Raw genomic sequence first — 21,726 nt, 5'->3', positions numbered from 1 at the left:
GTTGTCTTCAGCCCCCACTGGGTGGAGGCCGTTTCTCTTTTGCCCTGCCTCACAGCCTGTGCCATTTTCTTATCCTAGCGACCAATATTGAGAAGTACCGTATTTTTCGCTCCATAAGACGCACTTTTTTCTTCCTAAAAAGTAAGGGGAAATGTCTGTGCGTCTAATGGAGCGAATGCATGGTCCCTGGAGTCAAATTGCCCAGGGGCAAAAAGCAGGTCATGCTTTTTTTTTTTTGTGGAAAGAGGGAAGTGGGTGTTGAAACAAAGCCGCTGATCGGTTCAGGGAGAGATAAGGGGCGCTAGAGATAAAGGAGGCTGCCTGGGAGGGGGAGGTAAAGACAGCGAACTTGCAAAGGGGGGGAAACAGGAAGACCAAAGCAATGAGGAGAGAAATTAGAAGAAAAGGAGGAGCAAAAAACTGCTCCAGTTAAGGAACAGACACTAAGGCAAACAAGAGGGAAGGGAGTGTTGAAAAGAAGCAGCTGATCTGTGGGATCAGAAGAGAGATAAGGGAGGCTAGCAGAGGCTGCCTGGGAGGGGGGAGGTAAAAGCCCATGGATCCTCAGGATTTTTGCATTGGGTCACCCCAAATTCACCATCAGATCACATGTCTGTGGCCTCAGCATGAACCACAAAAATCATACATCCACTGTTTCGTTCAGATTATTTTTTTTCTTGTTTTCCTCCTATAAAAACTAGGTGCGCCTTATGGAGCGAAAAATACGGTATTACTGCCTCCAGGGCCCTCCTGACTACTTATCCTCCCTGAGTTGGTCTAATCCATCTTTAAAGGCTTCCATGTTGGCTGCCGTCCTTCCCTCCTGTGGCAGGGAGTTCCAGAGTTTCTATGCATCGTGTACCAAAGGGCTTCCTTTTTAATCTGTCCTTGAATGCCTCCAACATTCAGCTTCTAGTGCTGTGAGAGGGGGAGAAAATGTTTGTTGCTTTCTCTGGGATATGCATGATTTTAGCGAATTCTGTCATGGCGGCTCTCGCTCGCATTTCCTCTAAATTTAAGAAGCCCCAAGTGTTGCAACTCTTCCTCTTGTTCTCCATCCAGGAGTCAAAGTCATTTGCCGTTGGGATGTTCAAGGGCCAGGTCAACACAGAACAAGTCTTCCCTTATCCTTCAGGTAAACATCAGGGCTTGGAGAGGAGATGAGTTGGAGGACTTTAATGTTTGATGTCTTACTGTGTTTTAGTTTGTTGGAAGCTGCCCAGAGTGGCTGGGTAACCCAATCAGATGGGCACCATGTAAATAATAATAATAATCCAGAGTACAGTGGTACCTCGGGTTACATACGCTCAGGTTACACACTCCGCTAACCCAGAAATAGTACCTCGGGTTAAGAACTTTGCTTCAGGATAAGAACAGAAATCGTGATCCGGTGGCGCGGCGTCAGCAGGAGGCCCCATAGGCTAAAGTGGTGCTTCAGGTTAAGAACAGTTTCAGGTTAAGAACGGACCTCCGGAACGAATTAAGTACTTAACCTGAGGTACCACTGTATTGGGAAATGATCCATAATGAATTGAAAAAAAAATGTTTAAAAGTACTTTCCAAACAAACTCATAGCCCTTTCTGTTGGGGATAATTCAGACTGAAATTCCCAGGTGTCAAAAAAGGTTATTTATGTACGCCACTACTGCGGCCTGTGTTTTGTTAGCCCCAAAATGGAAAACAAGCGAGGTCCCAACCAAAGAAGAATAGCAATATGATGGAATATGCTCAGCTTGCAGACTTAACATATAGAATGAGAGAACAAGAAGAAGATACGTTTAAATAAGTGTGGAAAACGTTTATTGACTATATGGGAAATATATTGATGCTGGCAGCGTTAAGATAAATCCAACAGTGTAAACAAGTTTTGATGGATGCAATAATGGAATACTGAACGGTGTCGTTTTTGTAAAATATTCAGGGATTTGTGATATGTAAAATGAACCATGGAAAGAGAAGAAGGGAAATCACATTACATCTTAAGGATGTAAAATGGGTATTTTAAATTGTAAAACTGAAAACTTAATAAAATTATATACAGAAGGAAAGGAAATGAAAATAATAACAATTCATACACCTACCAGAAACCCAGCCCAAGACCCCCTTCATTTTGAGTCCTGGGTCTGCCTCATTTCCTCCTGAGGACTAGGCACGTCAATCAGTGGCCCATGTTTGACATAGTCCAGGCATCCCCAACCTTCGGCCCTCCAGATGTTTTGGACTACAATTCCCATCATCCCTGACAACTGGTCCTGCTAGCTAGGGATCATGGGAGTTGTAGGCCAAAACATCTGGAGGGCTGCAAGTTGGGGATGCCTGATCTAGTCCTAGAGACCATGGGTAGGCAAACTTAGGCCCAAATCCGGTCCAATCACCTTCTCAATCCAGCCTGCGGGTGGTCCGGGAATCAGCGTGTTTTTACATGAGTAGAAGGTGTGCTTTTATTTAAAATGCATCTCTGGGTTATTTGTGGGGCATAGGAATTCGTTCATTATTATTTTTCTTGCCAAAATATAGTCCGGCCCTCCACAAGGTCTGAGGGACAGTGGACAGGCCCCCTGCTGAAAAAGTTTGCTGACCCCTGGACTAGCCAAACAAATTTCTTAATCTCGCTTCTTTCTTCCGTAAAGGGCAAGGTCTGTGGGTTTGCGTTTTAAGTCTAAGAACGTTGGCTGAGGATAGGAAAGACCAACTCTAGGTGTGCAGGGCTAAGTTGCCCCCTTTTCCTTAATAATAATAATTTATTATTTATACCCCACCCATCTGGCTGGGTTTCCCCAGCCACTCTGGGCGGCTTCCAAACGAATATTAAAAACAATGCGGCTTGGCGTGCAGTTAAGAGAATCCAGCCAGCCATCTCAGATGGGAAAAGCTTGGAGAGTCTAAAAAGCAGGAGGAGGCAAGGAAATCCAAATTGGTTCCGCTGCAAGGTGTATGTTGGGGTTTGGAAAAGCAGTTTGCTAGGAGGGCTAGCAGGCTAGCAGGGGCTGATGTTTCCCTTCCCTTCTCTTATTACAGTTCTAAATGAAGATCAAGCCCAGACACTGAGAGAGCTGGTGGGCCCCGTCTCTCGGTTCTTTGAGGTGAGGAATCCCAGAATGGCGTCTGTCATAATTATTATTATTATTATTATTATTATTATTATTATTATTATTATTATTATTTATTAGGGCAGGGCCAGAATTATGTGGGTGGGAACTGCGGGGAAATGGCAGGTTTTGCCTGAACCTTGGGGGACACATTCCCAACAGCGAGGGGAAACGCAGAATGGGTTTAAATCACAGGTGGGCAAACTAAGGCCCGGGGGCCGGATACGGCCCAATCACCTTCTAAATCTGGCCTGTGGAAGGTCCGGGAATCAGTGTGTTTCTACATGAGTAGAATGTGTCCCTTTATTTAAAATGCATCTCTGGGTGGTTTGTGGGGCCTGCCTGGTGTTTTTACATGAGTAGAATGTGTGATTTTGTTTAAAATGCATCCTCTGGGTGATTTGTGGTTCATAGGAATTCGTTCACTTCCTCCCCCCAAAATATAGTCCGGCCCCCCACAAGGTCTGAGGGCTGGTGGACCAGCCCCCTGCTGAAAAAGTTTGCTGACCCCTGGTTTAAATAGATACTTTTCCCATCATCTGATTCTCCCATCCTCCCTCTCTCCACCAGGAGGTGAACGACCCGGCCAAAAACGATGCGCTGGAGAAGGTGGAGGACAAGACCATGGAAGGCCTCAAGGAGCTGGGAGCTTTTGGCTTGCAAATCCCCGTCGAGCTCGGGGGGCTGGGGCTCAGCAACACCCAGGTGAGGCTCGAGGGCTGGCGCCCCCTCATCCTTCCCCTAAACACTACCAGCCTAGGAAGGAAACGACATAGAGGTTTGTAAGCTTAAAGGAATTTCCTGCTGCTCTGTGCAGCCATTGGTCAAGTTGCTGTGATGTCATGGAATGTTCTCAGCAACACCCAGGTGAGGCTCGAGGGCTGGCACCCCCTCATGCTTCCCCTAAGCGCTACCAGCCTAGAAAGGAAACAACGTGGAGGTTTGTGATCTTAGAGGGATTTCCTGCTGCTCTGTGCAGCCATTGGTCAAGTTGCTGTGATGTCACGGAATGTTCTCAGACATTGTCCTTTCAGGGATGGGAGCGTCTTTCCTGATTTGAGGAAGGCTGAGCTTTCTCGCCGCCGAGAAAAATGTGCTCTGTCCATGCTCAGAGGCTAGAGAGAGCTTTGAATGCTTCATGGCCGACGACCCCAGCCACAATTCCTTCTTTTTCTCTCTTCCCGCCGCAGTATGCACGAATGGTGGAGCTCGTCGGCATGCACGACCTGGGGGTGGGCATCACCTTGGGGGCCCACCAGTCGATCGGGTTTAAAGGCATCCTCCTCTATGGCACCAAGGAGCAGAAGGAAAAGTACCTCCCCAAACTGGCAACAGGTAAGGGGTCGTGGCCTTGTGGGGGGTGGGGAGCTGAGGGGCAGAGACATCATAACCAGGGGCAGGCGATGGGGAGGCGAGGGGCAGAATAAGGGGCTGAGGGAGGAAGTTGAGGGAGGGAAGTGCACCCTGCAACACGGTCCCTCCTGCTGCGTGAATCCCCGCTTCAAGGGTTCCTTGCTTCACAAGTTCCCCCTTTCGCCGCCCAACATCCTATTTAGCTGCCTAAATTCCCTTTCATCATGGTGTATGTGTGTTTTTTGTGTGTGCACAAGGTTGGGTTGTGTTGTTATTTTTTGAAATAGTTATAATATATAAACTTATAACAAAATCCATTGGAAATCCATATTGCAAGATCTCTCTGAATCTCATGACTGCCTCCCCTCCCTTCCAGGGTCCTAGTGTCAATATTTACATTTGCATAGCAGCCTGTTATCCACATTTTTTTTCTCCATGTAAATTGTCCGTAGTCTTTGTTACCTTGCAAGTGAGATTAAAATCCTGCTAGTGTTTTCATCTGCTTACAGTAGTTTCCTAAATAAATTATATACATTTCCCCCACATTCTTTTTTTAAAGTTTGTATCATCTTGGTTCCTTAGCTTTCCAGTTAATTTGGCCATTTCGGCAGAGTCCGTCAACTTGGTTTGTCGTTCTTCCCTGGTCGGGATTTTTTCTTCTTTCCCATCCGGGTTGTGTTATTTGGATCACGAGGGTTGAGGCATGCTTATATCGCACAAAACTTGGAAGCCGCTTCAGACCTTGTAGGCAAAGGTGGCTGTGCGTATTTTGGGTGCCTCTGTCTTCCCATGAAGACCCTCTTTTTTAAAAAATAAAATAAAACCCTCTAGGTGAGACCATTGCTGCGTACTGTCTGACAGAGCCCACTAGCGGCTCGGACGCGGCTTCCATCCGATCCACGGCTGAGCTCAGCCCCTGCGGCACTTACTACACTCTCAACGGGAGCAAGATTTGGATCAGGTGAGTTGGGGGCCAGCCTGGGTGAGGAGGAGGAGGAGGCACGGATTGGGGCAAGGTGGGGGGAGTGTTTGCCACCCACCTTGGAGCAGAGATTTCACCAAAAAGAGCCTTGAACCTGCCGCACTTCTCTTTGGAAAACACCCCTTCCTCAGTATATTTTGGATAATTTTTATACTGCTGCTTTTGACCATATATTACTGCTACTATTATTATTTATTGAATTTATATACCGCCCTATACCTGGAGGTCTCAGGGCAGTTCACATAAAAAGATCACAGTGTGAAAAATAAAAATAAAAGCAATGACCCAATAATACAGCCCCCCAAAAGAGCCACATTTTAAAAGGGTATGGGATGTTGATCAGGTCAACCAAAGGCCTGGTTAAAAAGGAACGTGTTTTTATATCTATATATCTATATCATCTATATCTATATCTGTATCTATATATCTATATATCTATCTATCTCAATGTGTGTATGTGTATTAACACACACACACACACACACACATATTTACTGACCTGTATTATTATTTTTGGATGAATTCCCCCCCCCCCCCCCGTATTTTTCGCTCTACAGGATGCACCTGACCATAGGACGCACCTTGTTTTAGAGGGGGAGAACAAGAAAAAAAATTCTCCCCCTCTCTGCTCAGCGCCTCTTCAGCGAAGCAGCAGGAGAAACGGAGCCCCTTCCATTTCTCCTGCTGCTTCGCTGAAGGGGCGCTGCGCAGCTCTCCCTCTCTGCTGAAGCCGGGAGAGTCAGCAAAAGGAACCCGAAGCCTCCGGAGCGCAGCAGGAACTCGCGCTGCAATCCGAAGGCTTCAGGCGGCTATCCCTGAAGCCTGGAGAGCAAGAGGGGTCAGTGCGCACCGACCCCTCTTGCTCTCCAGGCTTTAGCGAAAGCCTGCATTCGCCCCATAGGACGCACACAGATTTCCCCTTCATTTTTGGAGGGGAAAAAGTGCGTCCCATAGAGCAAAAAATACGGTATATTAATATAGACCTTCAAATGTGAGGTTGGGGGCTTGCCTGTGGTCCTGCGGTTACAAGCGCCAACCCCCCCCCCCCGAATCCTGACTGGCAAATCTCTTGCAGCAACGGCGGCCTTGCGGATATATTCACCGTTTTCGCAAAAACGAAGATAAGGGACGAGGCGACTGGGGAAGTGAAGGACAAGATCACGGCCTTCATAGTGGAGCGAGCCTTTGGGGGCGTCACGCGGTGAGTAGTTTCGGAGCAAGCCACCTCGTTCCAGCTCTGGCTTATTCCTTCACCCGGGCCAGTATTGCCTGCTCTGGCTCTCAGCTGCTCTCCAGAATCTCAGGCCACACACAGGAGGAGAGGTTTCCTGGCTCTGCTCACTGGAGATTGAACTTGGAAGCTTCTGCATTTAAAAAACGAGGAATTTACAAGAATGCCTGCAAATGATACGTATGTGAACATTTAAAATTGGGGACTCTCCACTAACTTATTACAGGAAGGTACTTCCTTAATCGTCAGTGCTTGGCGACGTAGAAAAAATTCCTGCAGGCATTTAAAGGTTAAATGCATTTACTGTATTTTTCCGTATATAAGACTGTATTTTTTTAGGTTTAAAATTGGGAATTGTCTTATACATAGTGCATAGGGAGGACTGGCAATCCCCCCCCAAAAGCTCAACAACTCTGGCTAATCATCCCCCCAAAAAGCTTAACAACTCTGGGCAATCTCCCCCCATTTTATTAATTTGGAGTCCCCAAAAATAGGGGTCGTCTTATACACAGGGGCGTGTTATACACAGAAAAATACGGTATTTATCTCACCCCCCCCCCTCCAGCGGACCCCCGGAGAAGAAGATGGGCATCAAGGCGTCCAACACTGCTGAGGTCCACTTTGACGGGTGCCGTGTTCCTGTCGAGAATGTCATAGGGGCCCCTGGCTCTGGGTTCAAGGTGGCCATGAATATCCTGAACAACGGGCGGTTTGGCATGGCCGCCGCCACGGCCGGCACCATGCGGGGGCTGATCAGCAAAGCGGTGAGTGAAGTCTCATAGTACGTTTGGTTTGTGGAGTTGAAACGGGAACCCCCCCTTTCCGATTTTTTTTAATGCTTAATGTTTTAGCGTGTTCTTATATCTGCTGGGGGATGCAGGTGGCGCTGTGGGTTAAACCACTGAGCCTAGAACTTGCTGATCAGAAGGTCGGCAGTTTGAATCCCCGCGACGGGGTGAGCTCCCGTTGCTCGGTCCCTGCTCCTGCCCACCTAGCAGTTCGAAAGCACGTCAAAGTGCAAGTAGATAAATAGGTGCCGCTCCGGCGGGAAGGTAAACGGTGTTTCCGTGCGCTGCTCTGGTTCGCCAGAAGCGGCTTAGTCATGCTGGCCACATGACCCGGAAGCTGTATGCCGGCTCCCTCGGCCAATAAAGCGAGATGAGCACCGCAACCCCAGAGTCGGCCACGACTTGACTTAACGGTCAGGGGTCCCTTTACCTTTACCCCTTATCGCTTTGATCTATAGGCTACCACTAAAATGAGGCTGCATTTTAAGCTGCATTTTAAACTGTATTCTAACTTATATTTTAATCCACTGTTTTTTTTTTAAATGTTTTTACTATATTTATATTCAGTGTTAGGTGCCCTGAGCCAGGACTTGGCCGGGGAGGGCGGGGTATAAATATATTATTATTATTATTATTATTATTATTATTATTATTATTATTATTATCCAAAAAGGTGAACTACGCTGCAAACAGGACCCAGTTTGGAGACAAAATCCACAACTTCGAGGGAATTCAGGAGAAACTGGCTCGCATGGCACTTCTACAGTACGTGACAGAGGTGAGGGCAAAGGCGAAAGTGATCTAGCACCATGGGGTTGGGGCAGCGATGCGCCAACTGCTGTGGCGTGCCGAAAAAGCGCACTGCTCAGCACCAAAGCTCCCGACTTCAGCCCATCCTAACCCACCACCTTCCCCCAGCCTGGCTATGCGCCTTTAAATCTCTGCTTCTTAAGGACTAGGAACTTGAGAAGAACGTCAGGAGGATCCCTGCAGCGGGATCAGGCCAAAGCCCATCTAGCCCAGTTTCCTGTTCTCACAGTGGCCAACCCAGGGGGGGGGGATGAGTGCAACCGCGCTCGCCAAAGGGTTGTAAACTGAAAGGTGAAATTAACAGGATGCACCCAGAAGCTGTTAGTTTCAGCAAGCTGTTAGTTACGACGCAAACTTTTTGAAAACAGCGATGGAGCAGAACATGGGTAGGCAAACTAAGGCCCGGGGGCCGGATCTGGCCCAATCGCCTTCTAAATCCAGCCCACGGACGGTCCGGGAATCAGCGTGTTTTTACATGAGTAGAATCTGTGCCCTTTTATTTAAAATGCATCTCTGGGTTACAGTGGTACCTTGGGTTACATACGCTTCAGGTTACATACGCTTGAAGTTACACACTCCACTAACCCAGAAATAGTGCTTCAGGTTAAGAACTTTGCTTCAGGATAAGAACAGAAATCGTGCTCCAGCGGCATGGCAGCAGCAGGAGGCCCCATTAGCTAAAGTGGTGCTTCAGGTTAAGAACAGTTTCAGGTTAAGAACGGACCTCCAGAACGAATTAAGTACTTAATCTGAGGTACCACTGTATTTGTGGGGCCTGCCTGGTGTTTTTACATGAGTAGAACATGTGCTTTTATTTAAAATGCATCTCTGGGTTATTTGTGGGTTATTTGTTCATTTCCCCCTCCTCCCCAAAAAATATAGTCTGGCCCCCCACAAGGTCTGAGAGACAGTGGACCGGCCCCCTGCTGGAAAAGTTTGCTGACCCCTGAAGCAGAATCTCACTCCCTTGGCTCTTTTCCTCTTCCCTACAGTCCATGGCATACATGATCAGCGCGAATATGGACCAAGGGGCAACCGACTTCCAGATCGAGGCGGCCATCAGCAAAATCTTTGGCTCGGTGAGAAAGGGGCCTGGTGGGAAATGGGGAAGGTGGCCTTGCCCCCTTGTCTGTCAGTCACCTGTTCGGCTGCATCCCTGTTTTAACGGGCAAAGTCCCCTCTGTTTTGCCCTTGGCGGCGGCGGCTGCTGCTGTTTGTGTTTCAATGCGCCCATTTTACAGCCTGAGAAGACCGAGTCATTTCCCCCTCTTTCCCTTTTGTCTTGCCCAGGAGGCCGCTTGGACTGTTGCAGACGAGTGCATCCAGGTCATGGGCGGAATGGGCTTCATGAAGGTGAGTCAATTGGGAGAAATCTCTTCCACCACCACCCTGTCCAAAACCACCAATTGTCATCCACAGTGTTCGTGGTTCCAGGTTTTCATTCCCTTTTCCTTTCCAAAATGATTTTTTTTCCTTTTCTAAAAAATAACTGCAAGCAAATACCTGAAAGATTGTCGTACCACCATTTGACCACTTTGATATATGAAACTGGCAGTATTCCAGGTGCGAAAATAATACCCATTCCTCATTCATTAAAAAAAATCATTTTTTTAGCGTGGCAGCACCTACGCGCAGGAACTCTCTGCCTATTGACATGTACTCTTTTCATCGCCTGCTAAAAACATTTTTCTTTGGACAAGCCTGCCCAGACACGTAGAACGTTGCTGTATGTTTTAATCTGCTTTCACTTTATTGCTGATTTAATCTTCTGAGTGCTTTTAAGGAGTTGTTTTTACTGCTATTTTATTCTTATTGTGTACCGCTTTGAGGTTGTTGATTTTTTAAAAAACAATCGAGCATTGTATAAATTTATGAAATAAATTAAATAACAACAGGCAGAAAAATACAAAGAGAAGAAATGAAAACACGGCTTTGTAATTTACTGAATTGATAAGAAATAAACAGTGGCATGCGAAGGAGAGAGAGGTTGGGTTGTAATTGCAACTACAAATTATTTCGAAAAGAAGATAAAAGATAACTCTAAGCGACGCTGAATCCAGATATTTGCATGAACCCAAGGGACCTGACATTTCTGACCTGTATTTGTATCTGAAATAAAATTAAACTAAGTGGTGAGGAAACTAATCTCGAGTGCTCTGGGACACCTTGAATTTGTTTCTCTCTATGTGTGTGTGTTTTCCCCAAGCAAAGCAATTTTCCAAGACTTGGAAAACCAGCAGTCCAGGTTGCCAGGACTGAAATTCTTCCAAAACTTGGCCTTTGTGGCTCAGCCCCAGATTTTCCTTTCTGAAGAAACCTGGCCTTGCGACTCTGCAGCGAGACTCTTTACGTGGTCCTCGCTGCGAGATCACATTCACCCGGTGATATACCAGTTGCACTGGCTCCCGGTGGAGTCCAGGGTCAGGTTCAAGGTGCTGGTTTTGACCTTTAAAGCCCTATATGGCCTAGGACCCTCGTACCTACGGGACCGCCTCTCCTGGTATGCCCCACTGAGGACCTTATGGTCTTCAAAGAAAAACATCTTGAAGGTCCCAGGCCACAGAGAGGTTAGGCTGGCCTCGACCAGAGCCAGGGCTTTTTTGGCTGTGGCCCTGATCTGGCGGAACACTCTGTCCCAAGAGACTAGGGCCCTGCGGGACTTGACATCTTTCCGCAGGGCCTGCAAGACAGAGCTGTTCCACCAGGCCTTTGGCCAGGGCACAGTCTGACCCCTTCCTTCGGTAATCCTCACAGAATTCTAGCCCAATGGTTGCCATCAATTTGATTTGAATTAATTTTATAATGTTGTATTATTTTATTGTTGTTAGCCGCCCTGAGCCCGGCTTTGGCTGGGGAGGGCGGGATATAAATAAAAATTTATTATTATTATTATTATTATTAAGCCAAAAGCAACTTCCTGTCCCCAATAGGAGATGGACAAAGGCTGGGTGTGATTACTGGGATTCAGAAGCGTGGCTGCTTCTGACTGTGGAGGCACAACGTACAGTGGTGCCCCGCAAGACGAATGCCTCGCTAAACGAAAAACCCGCAAGACGAAAGGGTTTTCCGATTTTTTAGCGGCTTCGCAAGACGAATTTCCCTATGGGCTTGCTTCGCAAGACGAAAGCCCATAGGGAAATCTCCGGGGACAGCGGGGAAGCGCAGCGCGCCTTCTCCTCTGTTCCCGAACCTGTCCTGAAGGCTTGCGGTGGGAGGAAGGTTTTCCTCCCCACCGCCAACATTCAGAAGGCTGGCGGTGGGAAGAAAAGCCCTTCTCCTCCGCCAGCCTTCAGAAGAGTTCCCGCAGGGCTGCCTAGGCTGCGGATAGCAGCCTGCTGCCCCGCGCGAGGGGCGCTCTGCTTCAGAGCGCCCCTCACGCCGGGCAGACATTCGCAGCTTGGGGAGCCCTGCAGGACTTCCCCGCAGGGCTCTCCAAGCTGCGGATAGCAGCCTGCTGCCCCTATCCGCAGCTTGCAGAGCCCTGTGGGGAAGTCCTGCAGGGCTCCCCAAGCTGCGAATGTCTGCCCCGCGCGAGGGGCGCTCTGCTTCAGAGCGCCCCTCGCGCCGGGCAGCAGGCTGCTATCCGCAGCCTAGGCAGCCCTGCGGGAACTCTTCTGAAGGCTGGCGGAGGAGAAGGGCTTTTCTTCCCACCGCCAGCCTTCAGAAGGCTGTTCTGAAGACTGGCGGTGGGGAGAAAAGTCCTTCTCCCCCCGCCAGCCTTCAGAAGAGGTCCGGGGACAGACTGTCCCCGGACCTGGTCTGAAGGCGGTCTCCATAGGAACGCATTAATTGATTTTCAATGCATTCCTATGGGAAACCGTGCTTCGCAAGACGAAAAACTCGCTAGAAGAAAAAACTTGTGGAACGAATTAATTTCGTCTTGCGAGGCACCACTGTATACAACCCTCTCCTCCATCCTCTAGGTTGGTTGCCATCCTGTGGCAGGGAGTTCCAGAGTTTATGCACTGCGTGAAGGAGATCTCTTTCCTTCATCTCGTCCTGAATCTGTCCTGTTCGTGCTCAGGCTCTTGATTTTAAACTTGCCTTGCCCAGGACTCTGGGCCATCCACACCCTTGGATTGAAAGCCCTCCCATGTTAAGGTCAGAACCGGTGGGGGAATCCTGGTTCTGTCCACCTTGACCCTCCTCTCCTTCTCTTCCCGCTCTACTGCAGGATGCCGGAGTGGAACGTGTGCTGCGTGACTTGAGAGTTTTCCGGATCTTTGAGGGAACCAATGACATCCTGCGACTGTTTGTTGCGCTCAATGGATTTCAGGTGGGTTGTTGGGAATGTGTGTCTGTGGTTCAGAATCTGGGGAGGAGAGGAAAGAGCGCAGTGTTTTTTAAGGCGGGAGGGGGAGCTTCTGTCTTGCCCCCATGGCTTTCAGCCATTGATGAGAACATTGGAACAGCTCTGTTGGATCAGGCCTAAGGCCCATCTATTCCTTTAATATTTTTTTTAAATAAACTTTATTATACAGTGGTACCTCTGGTTACGTACTTAATTTGTTCCGGAGGTCCGTTCTTAACCTGAAACTGTTCTTGACCTGAAGCACCACTTTAGCTAATGGGGTCTCCTGCTGCCGCTGCCGCCGCCGCGCAATTTGTGTATGTTTCTTCAAAACCTGCCAAGGAATCCAGTTCATTTTGTTGTTTCTTTAAGTACTTTGTAAAAGGTTCCCATTCTTTGAAATCACAGTTGTCCTTATCACACAGTTTGTATGTCAGTTTCACCAATTCCGCATAGTCCATCAATTTCTCTTGCCACCGTTCTTTTGTCGGGATTTCTTCATTCTTCCATCCTTGTGCTATTAAGACTCTTGCCGCCGTTGTCGCATACATAAATATGTTTTTCAATTTCCTTGGCAGGTCTTTTCCTACAATCCCTAACAGAAATGCTTCAGGCTTTTTTTACAAATGTCAGTTGGAACATTTTCTTCAATTCGGAATCCACCTGACTTTTCAATATAACCACTCCCTCGTGCTGACCTCTCCTCTCCTCTTTCCCTACCCCAGAACGCCGGGAACGAGCTCCGCGGGTTGCAGCGTGCCATCAAGAATCCTCTTGGAAACGCTGGGCTCATAGTCAGCGAGGTTGGGAAGCGAGTCCGCAGGTATGGATCCCCCAAGGGATGTGGGGTGCGGGTGTGCATACGACAGAATTAAAGCCATGCAATTGTTGTGCATATCCCCATCCCTGAGTGGGAATACGTTTCAGGGGTTCCAGCAATACACCCTGGGGTGGTTTCCTTTGAACGAGGCCACTGGAGGCTAGTGATCTACCGTTTGGTCTACTCCAATGCACTCTACATGGGGCTGCCCTTGGAGATGGTCCGGAGACTGCAGCTAGCTCAGAATGGGGCTGCTAAGGGGCAACATGATGGGACCATGGACCGCCATTTTTTTAAAAGCACAGGGCTGGGTGCCAGTCAGCTGGCAAGCCCAGTTCAAGGTGGAAATGCTAGCTTCTAAAGCCGTAAATGGCTTGGGACCCAAGTACTTAAGTGAGTGCATTTCCCCCAATATCGACCCCTTCTTGTTAATTTTTCTCACTTGATTTTTAAAATTCCTTTTTTGTAAGAGCTTTTTGAGGGCTTTTTCCTGTCAGGTGGTGTATACAGTGGTACCTCGGGTTACATACGCTTCAGGTTACAGACTCCGCTAACCCAGAAATAGTGCTTCAGGTTAAGAACTTTGCTTCAGGATGAGAACAGAAATCGTGCTCCGGCGGCAGCAGGAGGCCCCATTAGCTAAAGTGGTGCTTCAGGTTAAGAACAGTTTCAGGTTAAGTACGGACCTCCGGAACGAATTAAGTACTTAACCCGAGGTACCACTGTAAATTTTATTAAATAAACGACAACAATAGCTGCAGATTCTTTGTGGCATACAGTTTTAATTATAACTGTATCCAGGGGAGAATAGGCAGAGTAGCTGCAACTCTTAACTAAGGTGTCCAAGTTTGCTGCCTTCTCAGCAGATTCTGGGGGACGTGACCAGCCCCCCCCCCAATGCTGTTAGCTCCCCCCCTCTCTCTCTGTGACTGCAAAACTGTCAAGTCAGTTGTTCTCTTTCACACATGCAGACACCTCGAGTGACATCCCCTCCAGCCAGGGGACAGTGGGGGAGAAAGGCCTCCCTGCCCCCTTTTGTCAGGCTGGCTATCACCTTTTTCCTGCTATCACGTTTCCATGGCAATGCGTTGCCCCCAATTTATATAACAAATGGGATTTTTAGCAGACCTGACCAGGGCTGTTTAAGTAAATGAAACGAAGTAATATGACCTAATTTGACCATTTATCTCTCTCCCCTGCCACCCCGGAGGATGCGTATGAGGAGATGTGGCCATAAAATGGTTCCTCTCCCCACCCCACCCCCACATTTAGCTGTGATTCGTGCTTTTCAGGGGGTTAAACTAGATGACTCCTTGGGACCTTCCAACTCCATGATTCTTCAGGCCCTGGCTATCTAAAGTTACGTTGCCTCTGAATATGGAAGCCCCGCATTCAGCTTTCATCACAAAGAGGGCCTCCTTCTCTTCTTCCTCACCCAATGAATCTGTTTTAATCCTCTCCTCTCTTTTTTCTTCATTTTCTCTCAAAGCGACCTGGACAGGTGGCAGCTGCCCCTTCCGCCTTGTGGCAGTGAGTTCCATAAGTTAGTCATGTGTTGCATGAACGAAACAAATAAACTCCAACCGCCCTTTCGTCGTCCATATAAACGCCGGCTACCTTCTGCCGAACCAACCTTGAGTTTTCAGTAGATGGAGGAAAGAGAACCATTTCTCTCTCTCTGTCCGTCTTTCCACATCATTCATGATTTTTGTAAGCCTGTCTGGAGTCCTGGTTTGAGTCATTCTCTCATTGTGTGTCTCTGTTCCCCCTTCCTGATAGCCACGGTTCTGAAAGCATTTTATTTTAAGGGCTCGCCTTTTTTCTATACCTTCTCTTGCCGTAAGAATCATGCCCTCTTTGTCTTCCTCCTGCTCCTTCCAGGAAAGCCGGTTTAGGAACGGGGATAACCTTGAAGTCCGTAGTGCACCCAAGTCTGGACTCCAGCGGTGAGCGGGTAAGTGGTGGCATTTCAAACCCAGCTGATCTTTTTGGATCCTCTGCACTTTGATCGATTGCATCGTTATCCCAACTTTTCCTCCTCCACTTTGCTCAAAGTGGTTCTCCTCCTCCTCACTTTGAACCCCACAGCAACCCTGTGATGTAGGTTAGGCTGAGAGAGGCAGTGACTTGGGCCCCTAAGGTTAGCCTGTGAGGTTCGCGGCTGAGCAGGGATTCGAACCCTGATCTTACCCAGGTCCTAGCCCGGCACCCTACGCCACACTAGCTCTCCACTTGCCTCTTGAAGAGCCAAGCAGGATTTATTTTGTTTTTTTTTATTGCACAGATTTACATTCCACTTTCCAAATGACATGGGGTTTTTTGGGTGGGGCGAGGGTTTACATTGATTTTTGAGGATGATGAGAGCAAGTTGCAAGCATGTTGAAACAGGTTCTGAAGCAACATTGGCAAAACCAGTGTAACAAAATGCAAATTTACCCCTCTCTCTCTTTTTGCCTTGCTTACGCAGCTAATTTTGATGAATACTGTACTTTATAAACTGCATAGAGATTTCGCCCCCAGCAGTATACACTAGTGGCCAGAATTGTGGAAGCCTTCTGAAAAAGTTTGTTTCCAAGGTTTGATGGCTCATAACACCTGATTGGCTCTCTAAACACTCATCTGCATTGGCTACATTCAAATGAAGATAATTTTATGGTTGTTTTTTTTTTAAAAAAGTGGTGTTATGAGCCATCAAACCTCGGAAACACACTTTTTCCAAAAGGTTCCCACAATTTTGGCCACTAGTATATAAATCTTGCTAAATAAACAAAGCACTAAACTGGAGAGAGTTAGTCATATTCAGACATGTATTCTTATTTAAAAAATGAAACAAAACCTGTGGGTTTTATCTATATTTTGACAATTTTATTACAGCATCTTGTTTTTAATGTCGTCCTTTATACCGAGGCAGACCATTGGGGCCCATCTAGCTCAGTACTGCTTACACGGACTGGCAGCAGTGGCTCTCCAGGGTTTTGCATGGGGGAGTGGACATTCCCAGCCCAACCTGGAGAGGGTGACCTGGGGTCTGACCCTGGGACCTTCTGCATCCCAAGCATGTGATGATGGGAAATGTGTTTGGAATTGTGAGGGGGGGGGGGCTGTCTGCTAGAGAGAGAGACTCTTAGTTGCCTCCTCTGCATGGCTTTTGGCTGCCATATTCTCTACCTCTTCATTCCTTTTAGGCAGTACGGGCGGTCGATCTTTTTGGTGCTGTTGTAGAAGAGAAGATTCTGAAACATGGCAAAAAGATTATTGGTGAGTGTGTGTTTCTTAATAGCCAAAATGGCACCATCCGTGCTCTTTCGGTTAGTTTTTTCAAATTATTACTTCATTTGATAGTGTATGTGAACCAGAGAGAACAATAATGACAACAGGCAAAGATGAGAAAGTGGAAAAGCAAAACTGTAAAATAGGAACGTACAATGAATACAGTTGCACATGAGTTAAGATAACAAAGTCCAAGTGAAGACTATCAACATTTATCAGTTCATCAAACGGAGTTCCAGATTGCCTTGGAAATGGTGGTTCCGCTGTATATGTCATAAAGGGATGGCAAACCATATAAAAGGGGTCTGGAGGTTCTAGCCCTTGTCAAAATCTCAAAATTACGCATAATTTTCTTTATGATAGCTGTGAATGAGTAGCGCCAAGTTTCCAGTGTAAGATTTGGGGCAGTTTTCCATTAAGCTGCAATTACTATTCGTGCTACCAAGATCATGTAATAAGATCAGTTCTTTTTACAATATATTTGCATTGGTCTCTTCAAAAATATTCAGTAATGTTAATTTTGGACAAGATGCAGTATAGTTTCTTTAGCGATATTTATCATTTTGGTCAAAATTATATTCCAAAAATCTTGCACCAACTGAAGTTTCCACCACAAATGAAAAGTTTGCCAAGTCTATTGCAACCCCTCTAACAATTAGATGATACAGAAGAAAACATTTTTGACATTTACAGAGGAGTGCAATACCACCTGTGTAGTAATTTTAAAGAGTTTCCCCTAAGAATACTGGAAACATCCCCCCCTCAATCCCTGCAAAGAATTTGTCTGCCAGTATCTAGTTCCCATACCTTTTAAAGGGGTTCTATAAATCTGTAATCAAGTCTAGTTTTAATCCCATTAAATTAAAGCGCAAAAGAGATGAACAACCCCAGATTCTTTAGCTACACTTGCAGGGGTGCAGTGGGGGCTAGAGCATAATGACAGCCCATCGGCTGGATCAGACCACAAGGCCCACTTTGGCCAGCATCCTGTTTTCACAGTGGTCACCCAGATGCACCCAGGTCCTGCCTGCGGACTTCCAACCAGATGCCTTTTGGATGTCTGCAAGCAGGATCTGATCACAAGAGCCCGCTCCCCTCCTGAGGTTTCCAGAAACTGGTATTCAGTAGCATTTTTATCAAATATTGAGGGGAAGCAACTGGAGAGGAGCTGTTAGTTTCATGGACTCCTTGCAGGAGCAGCAGGAATGAGGTGGCTTCTTAAGAGAACCCAGCTGCCCACTATTGGGAACAGGATCCTGGGAACTTGGATGTCTTGGGGGTTTTTTTTGCTGTGCTTATTTCCATTCATCCCTCTCTGGCTTCCTGGTATAACTGCTGGTATCTGTTTTCTCTCTCTCTGCTCTTCTCCCCCCTTCCCACAAATCCCAGATGAACAATTCGTGTTGAAACGCATCGCTGACAGTGCAATTGATTTGTACGGCATGGTTGTGGTGCTCTCTAGGTAAGGCCTATTTTCCAGGAACACAGGAAGTTGCCTTATTATATACTGAGTCGCACACACTGATTCATTTGCATTGTCCACCTTGACTTGGAAACGGCAGCTTTCCCGAGTTTCTGGTGGGAAGTCTCTACCAGCCCTCGCTGGCAATGCCATGAGGGATTGAACCTGGAGTCTTCTGCATGCAGTCAGATAGGCTCTTCCACTGAGCTATGACCCTTCCCCTCTTCTGGTTGCCCCGAGGATAAGTCCCCCACCCCAAATCCCATTGGCAGGCCATGTCCTAGAATCTTTGAATTGTAGAGTTGGAAGGGACCCAAGGGTCATCTAGTCCAACCCCCTGCAACGAAGGAATCTCAGCCTTCAAGAAAGCTCCTTTCTGCAGAGCTCTGGGGTCAGTTTTCTCGCCTCCCCAAAACAAATTCTCATGCCTTTTCTGCCTTTCCCTGGTAGGGCATCCCGGTCCCTGGAGCGTGGAGAACCCACAGCCCAGCATGAGAAGATGCTTTGCGACACCTGGTGCATTGAGGTAAGGAGCTCCTCTGTTTTTGCTTTGCATGAGAACAGCCGTTGTGTTTTTTAGACCCAAACGTGGCTCCCTGTTTTATGTGATCTCTGCCCAGAAATCAGTGGTGCGTGCTTCACTCTTGGGGCTGTGATTGTATTACTCATTTATTTAAAGCATTTTTTTAAAAAAACCCACTCTTGGACGACCCTTTGAGTGGCTTATGAATGTAAAGTATAAGACAGTGCCTGTCTCGCTCCCTCCCTGTGAGAAGTGAGGTTACAGGGAACCAGGTAGAGGGCCTTCTCAGTAGTGGCACCCGCCCTGTGGAACAGCCTCCCATCAGATATCAAGGAAATAAACAACTGTCTGACTTTTAGAAGACATCTGAAGGCAGCCCTGTTTAGGGAAGTTTTTAATGTTTGATGTTTTATTGTGCTTTTAATTCTGTTGGGAGCCACCCAGAGTTGCTGGGGAAACCCAGTCAGAGGAGTGGGGTATAAATAATAAAATTATTATTATTATTACAATTTAAAAGTCATAGCATAAAAGGAAAAGGGGTCCGGAGGGAGGAAGAAAAAAACAAACAAACCCTGAGGCACAATAATTGTTACTTTAAGCACAGGCGTGTGTGGCGCATCAAAGAGAGTGGAGACTTGGCACTGTGTGCTGAGACTTCCACCATTTTTATGCTCCATCTCTCGCTCTTCCCCCACTCAGGCCTACGACCGCATCACTCAGAACCTGACCTCCCTGCGTTCCGACAACACACGCCACTTCTTCAGGAACCTCCGGGGCATCTCCAAAGCGTTGGTGGAGAACGAAGGGGTGGTTTCCCACAACCCTCTGGGCATCTGAGACGTGCCAGCCGTTCCTGGAGCTGTCTCCTACACCCTCTTTGCCCCCACCCTAAGAGATGTAACGATTAGAGCCTGCAGATTCGGAAAGGAGGGGTCAACCGTCCGTAGCTCATTCCCCCTCCCAAGAGAAATATACCTCTTTGCTTGATAAATGCCTTAATGGACTCCTGTGCGTTTTGGCAGGGTACGTGAAGACTAGAGTATGATCTCAGAATTGTAGAGTTGGAAGGGACCCAGAAGGTCATCCAGTCCAACCCCCTGCGATGCAGGAATCTCAGCTATTCTTGTGCTCAAGTAGTAGGTCGAATTTTGAAGGAGTGGGGAGAGGCTTTCATTTGATTTCTGTATTTGGCTTCCTTTGAGAGTGTGGCAAATCTTCCCCTCCACGCATGCGCACCGTGACCTTAGCTCAGACTCTTCTCCCGTCCCCAGTGCAATTATCATAAATTCTGAGGTCAGAATTCTCTGAATTGCAAAAGGGGACCAGACTCCTAAATCCAGCTGCTTGCCTATTTCATTGGCGTCCCAGAATTCACGAGCCACTTGAGTTGGAAAGTTTAGCTATAAATCAGCGGCGTGTATAAAGCCCTCTGCCTCTGATTGCTGTATTTTCTGCGGGAGAAAAAACCTATTAAATTGCATCGACAAATCTGAAGAGCTGCTGAAGTGGGATAGATTTTTCAGAGAAGCTGTCCAGTGTAATGCACGTGTTGACATCAGAAGAGCCCTGCGGCTGGATCAGGCCCACCTAATTCAGTGTCCTGTTCTCGCAGCGGCCAACCAGGTTCCCCTGTGGGAATCCCAGAAGCAGAAGCTGTACGCAGACATGCTTTTGCCACTTGCGATTCCCAACAACTGGTGTTCCAAAGCAATACTGCCTCCGACGGTGCAGTTGAAGCATAAGAAGAGCCTGGTTGCTGGTTCAGGCCAATGGCCCATCTTGTCCAGCATCCCTTTCTCACGGTGGCCAACCAGGTGCCCCAGCAGGCAGGGCCTGAATGCAACAGCAGTGCTGGCCCCATTTTGTGACTCCCAGCAGCTGCCTCCAACCGTGCGTGTAGATAGAACATAAAGCATTGTGGCTAGCAGCCGTTTGAGAGCCTTTACCTCCAGGAGTTTGTCTTGTCCTCCTGTAAAGCCATCGTAGTTGGTGGCCACCCACTACCTCCTTGTGGGAACGAACTCTGCAGTTTAACTTAGGTTAAATGAGAATTTCCTTTTATCCGTCTTGAATCTTCCAAGTGTTGATTTAAAAATAGTCGCTGACACACACGCAGCAAATTAGAGAAAGTGAAAGGCAGAGCATGGGTTTTTAATACCCAGTCTGCAAGGCTTTTTACAGAAAAAGGGGGCTGGGGAATGTTTATAGGGGCAGAGGAAAACACGTCTTGCCAACTGGGCAGTTTCTGTGACGTTCCTGGGGTGGAAGGGATTTGAGCCATTGGGGGAAAGGATTGTAAAATAAGTAGCAGAAGTGCCCGCATCCCACCCAAAATGCCAAGTCTTGCATTTTTGGTTGTATAACATACACATCTTGGCCTCCCAGCGCTCACGTTAACTGCTTACCTCTCTTTCTCAGCCAAAATTGGGTTGGAGTTTGGCACTTGTTGGAACTAAGAGTCTTGGAATTTAAGCCTGATGTCGCCCAAGTCATTTGAAGGTGGGAAATTTGAAGTTGTCACAGTTGAAATGCAATGTTGGGGGAGTGGGCCATCCCAAGCAACTTTTTCCCCTTTCGGATCTGCTGTACTAATGATTGTTGTCAACATTCCCACTTATGGATGCCATCTGATTGTAAGTGTTTTATGAACAGTGTTATTAAACATGTGAAACTGAGCTGGTGTATGCTTGATGTAACTTGTCACGTTACAAACATTTCTAAAAGGAACTCTCGGCCGTGACATTTTTAAAACAACCTCCCTTTTGAAAACAATTCCAGAGCCTGAGTATTTTGCTGGATCTCAAGCCTTTCGTGAAACTTTCCCCTGACTTTTTATGATCCGGGATGTGTCAAGCTGCAGGCTTCAAAAGGGGCCTGACCAATACTACATCTCCCAGAATGCCCTTGGGGAGGGGGTAGAGTTTGCAATCAGTCCTGCAAATCTTTTAAGCTGGCAGCTGTTTGGGAGAGAGATTAGGAGATTAAGGTTGTACATGTACAAACTGCCTCCGAGATGCCAGTGAAAAGGCAAGGTAAGACGGCCGTCCTGTCATTTGTTTTTATTCCTTTTGGTGAATGCGCCCCTCTCCCATGGAACGTATTCAGGG

The 21,726-nt window shown here is 47.4% G+C and overlaps 1 protein-coding gene across 1 annotated transcript in view; it reads left to right on the top strand.

The window, feature by feature from the left end:
• Positions 1-21,294, top strand: part of ACADVL (acyl-CoA dehydrogenase very long chain) — a 29,853-nt gene extending 8,559 nt beyond the window's left edge. Inside the window, exons 4-20 of the mRNA XM_083580961.1 lie at positions 1,063-1,135; positions 3,019-3,083; positions 3,660-3,794; positions 4,280-4,424; positions 5,274-5,403; positions 6,500-6,625; positions 7,221-7,419; positions 8,117-8,221; positions 9,246-9,332; positions 9,544-9,606; positions 12,428-12,529; positions 13,270-13,367; positions 15,246-15,318; positions 16,550-16,622; positions 18,024-18,096; positions 18,547-18,622; positions 19,319-21,294. Coding sequence (XP_083437087.1) covers positions 1,063-1,135; positions 3,019-3,083; positions 3,660-3,794; positions 4,280-4,424; positions 5,274-5,403; positions 6,500-6,625; positions 7,221-7,419; positions 8,117-8,221; positions 9,246-9,332; positions 9,544-9,606; positions 12,428-12,529; positions 13,270-13,367; positions 15,246-15,318; positions 16,550-16,622; positions 18,024-18,096; positions 18,547-18,622; positions 19,319-19,456 — 1,761 coding nt within the window. The 3' untranslated portion in view covers positions 19,457-21,294. The remainder of the gene's footprint in view (positions 1-1,062; positions 1,136-3,018; positions 3,084-3,659; positions 3,795-4,279; positions 4,425-5,273; positions 5,404-6,499; positions 6,626-7,220; positions 7,420-8,116; positions 8,222-9,245; positions 9,333-9,543; positions 9,607-12,427; positions 12,530-13,269; positions 13,368-15,245; positions 15,319-16,549; positions 16,623-18,023; positions 18,097-18,546; positions 18,623-19,318) is intronic.
• Positions 21,295-21,726: the final 432 nt, after the last annotated feature.

This window comes from Podarcis filfolensis, assembly GCF_964270895.1.
Source record: "Podarcis filfolensis genome assembly, chromosome: 13".
Lineage (NCBI taxonomy): Eukaryota > Metazoa > Chordata > Lepidosauria > Squamata > Lacertidae > Podarcis > Podarcis filfolensis.
The sequence above is the reverse complement of the archived record's forward strand: the minus strand, read 5'-3'. Positions and strand labels throughout refer to the sequence as shown.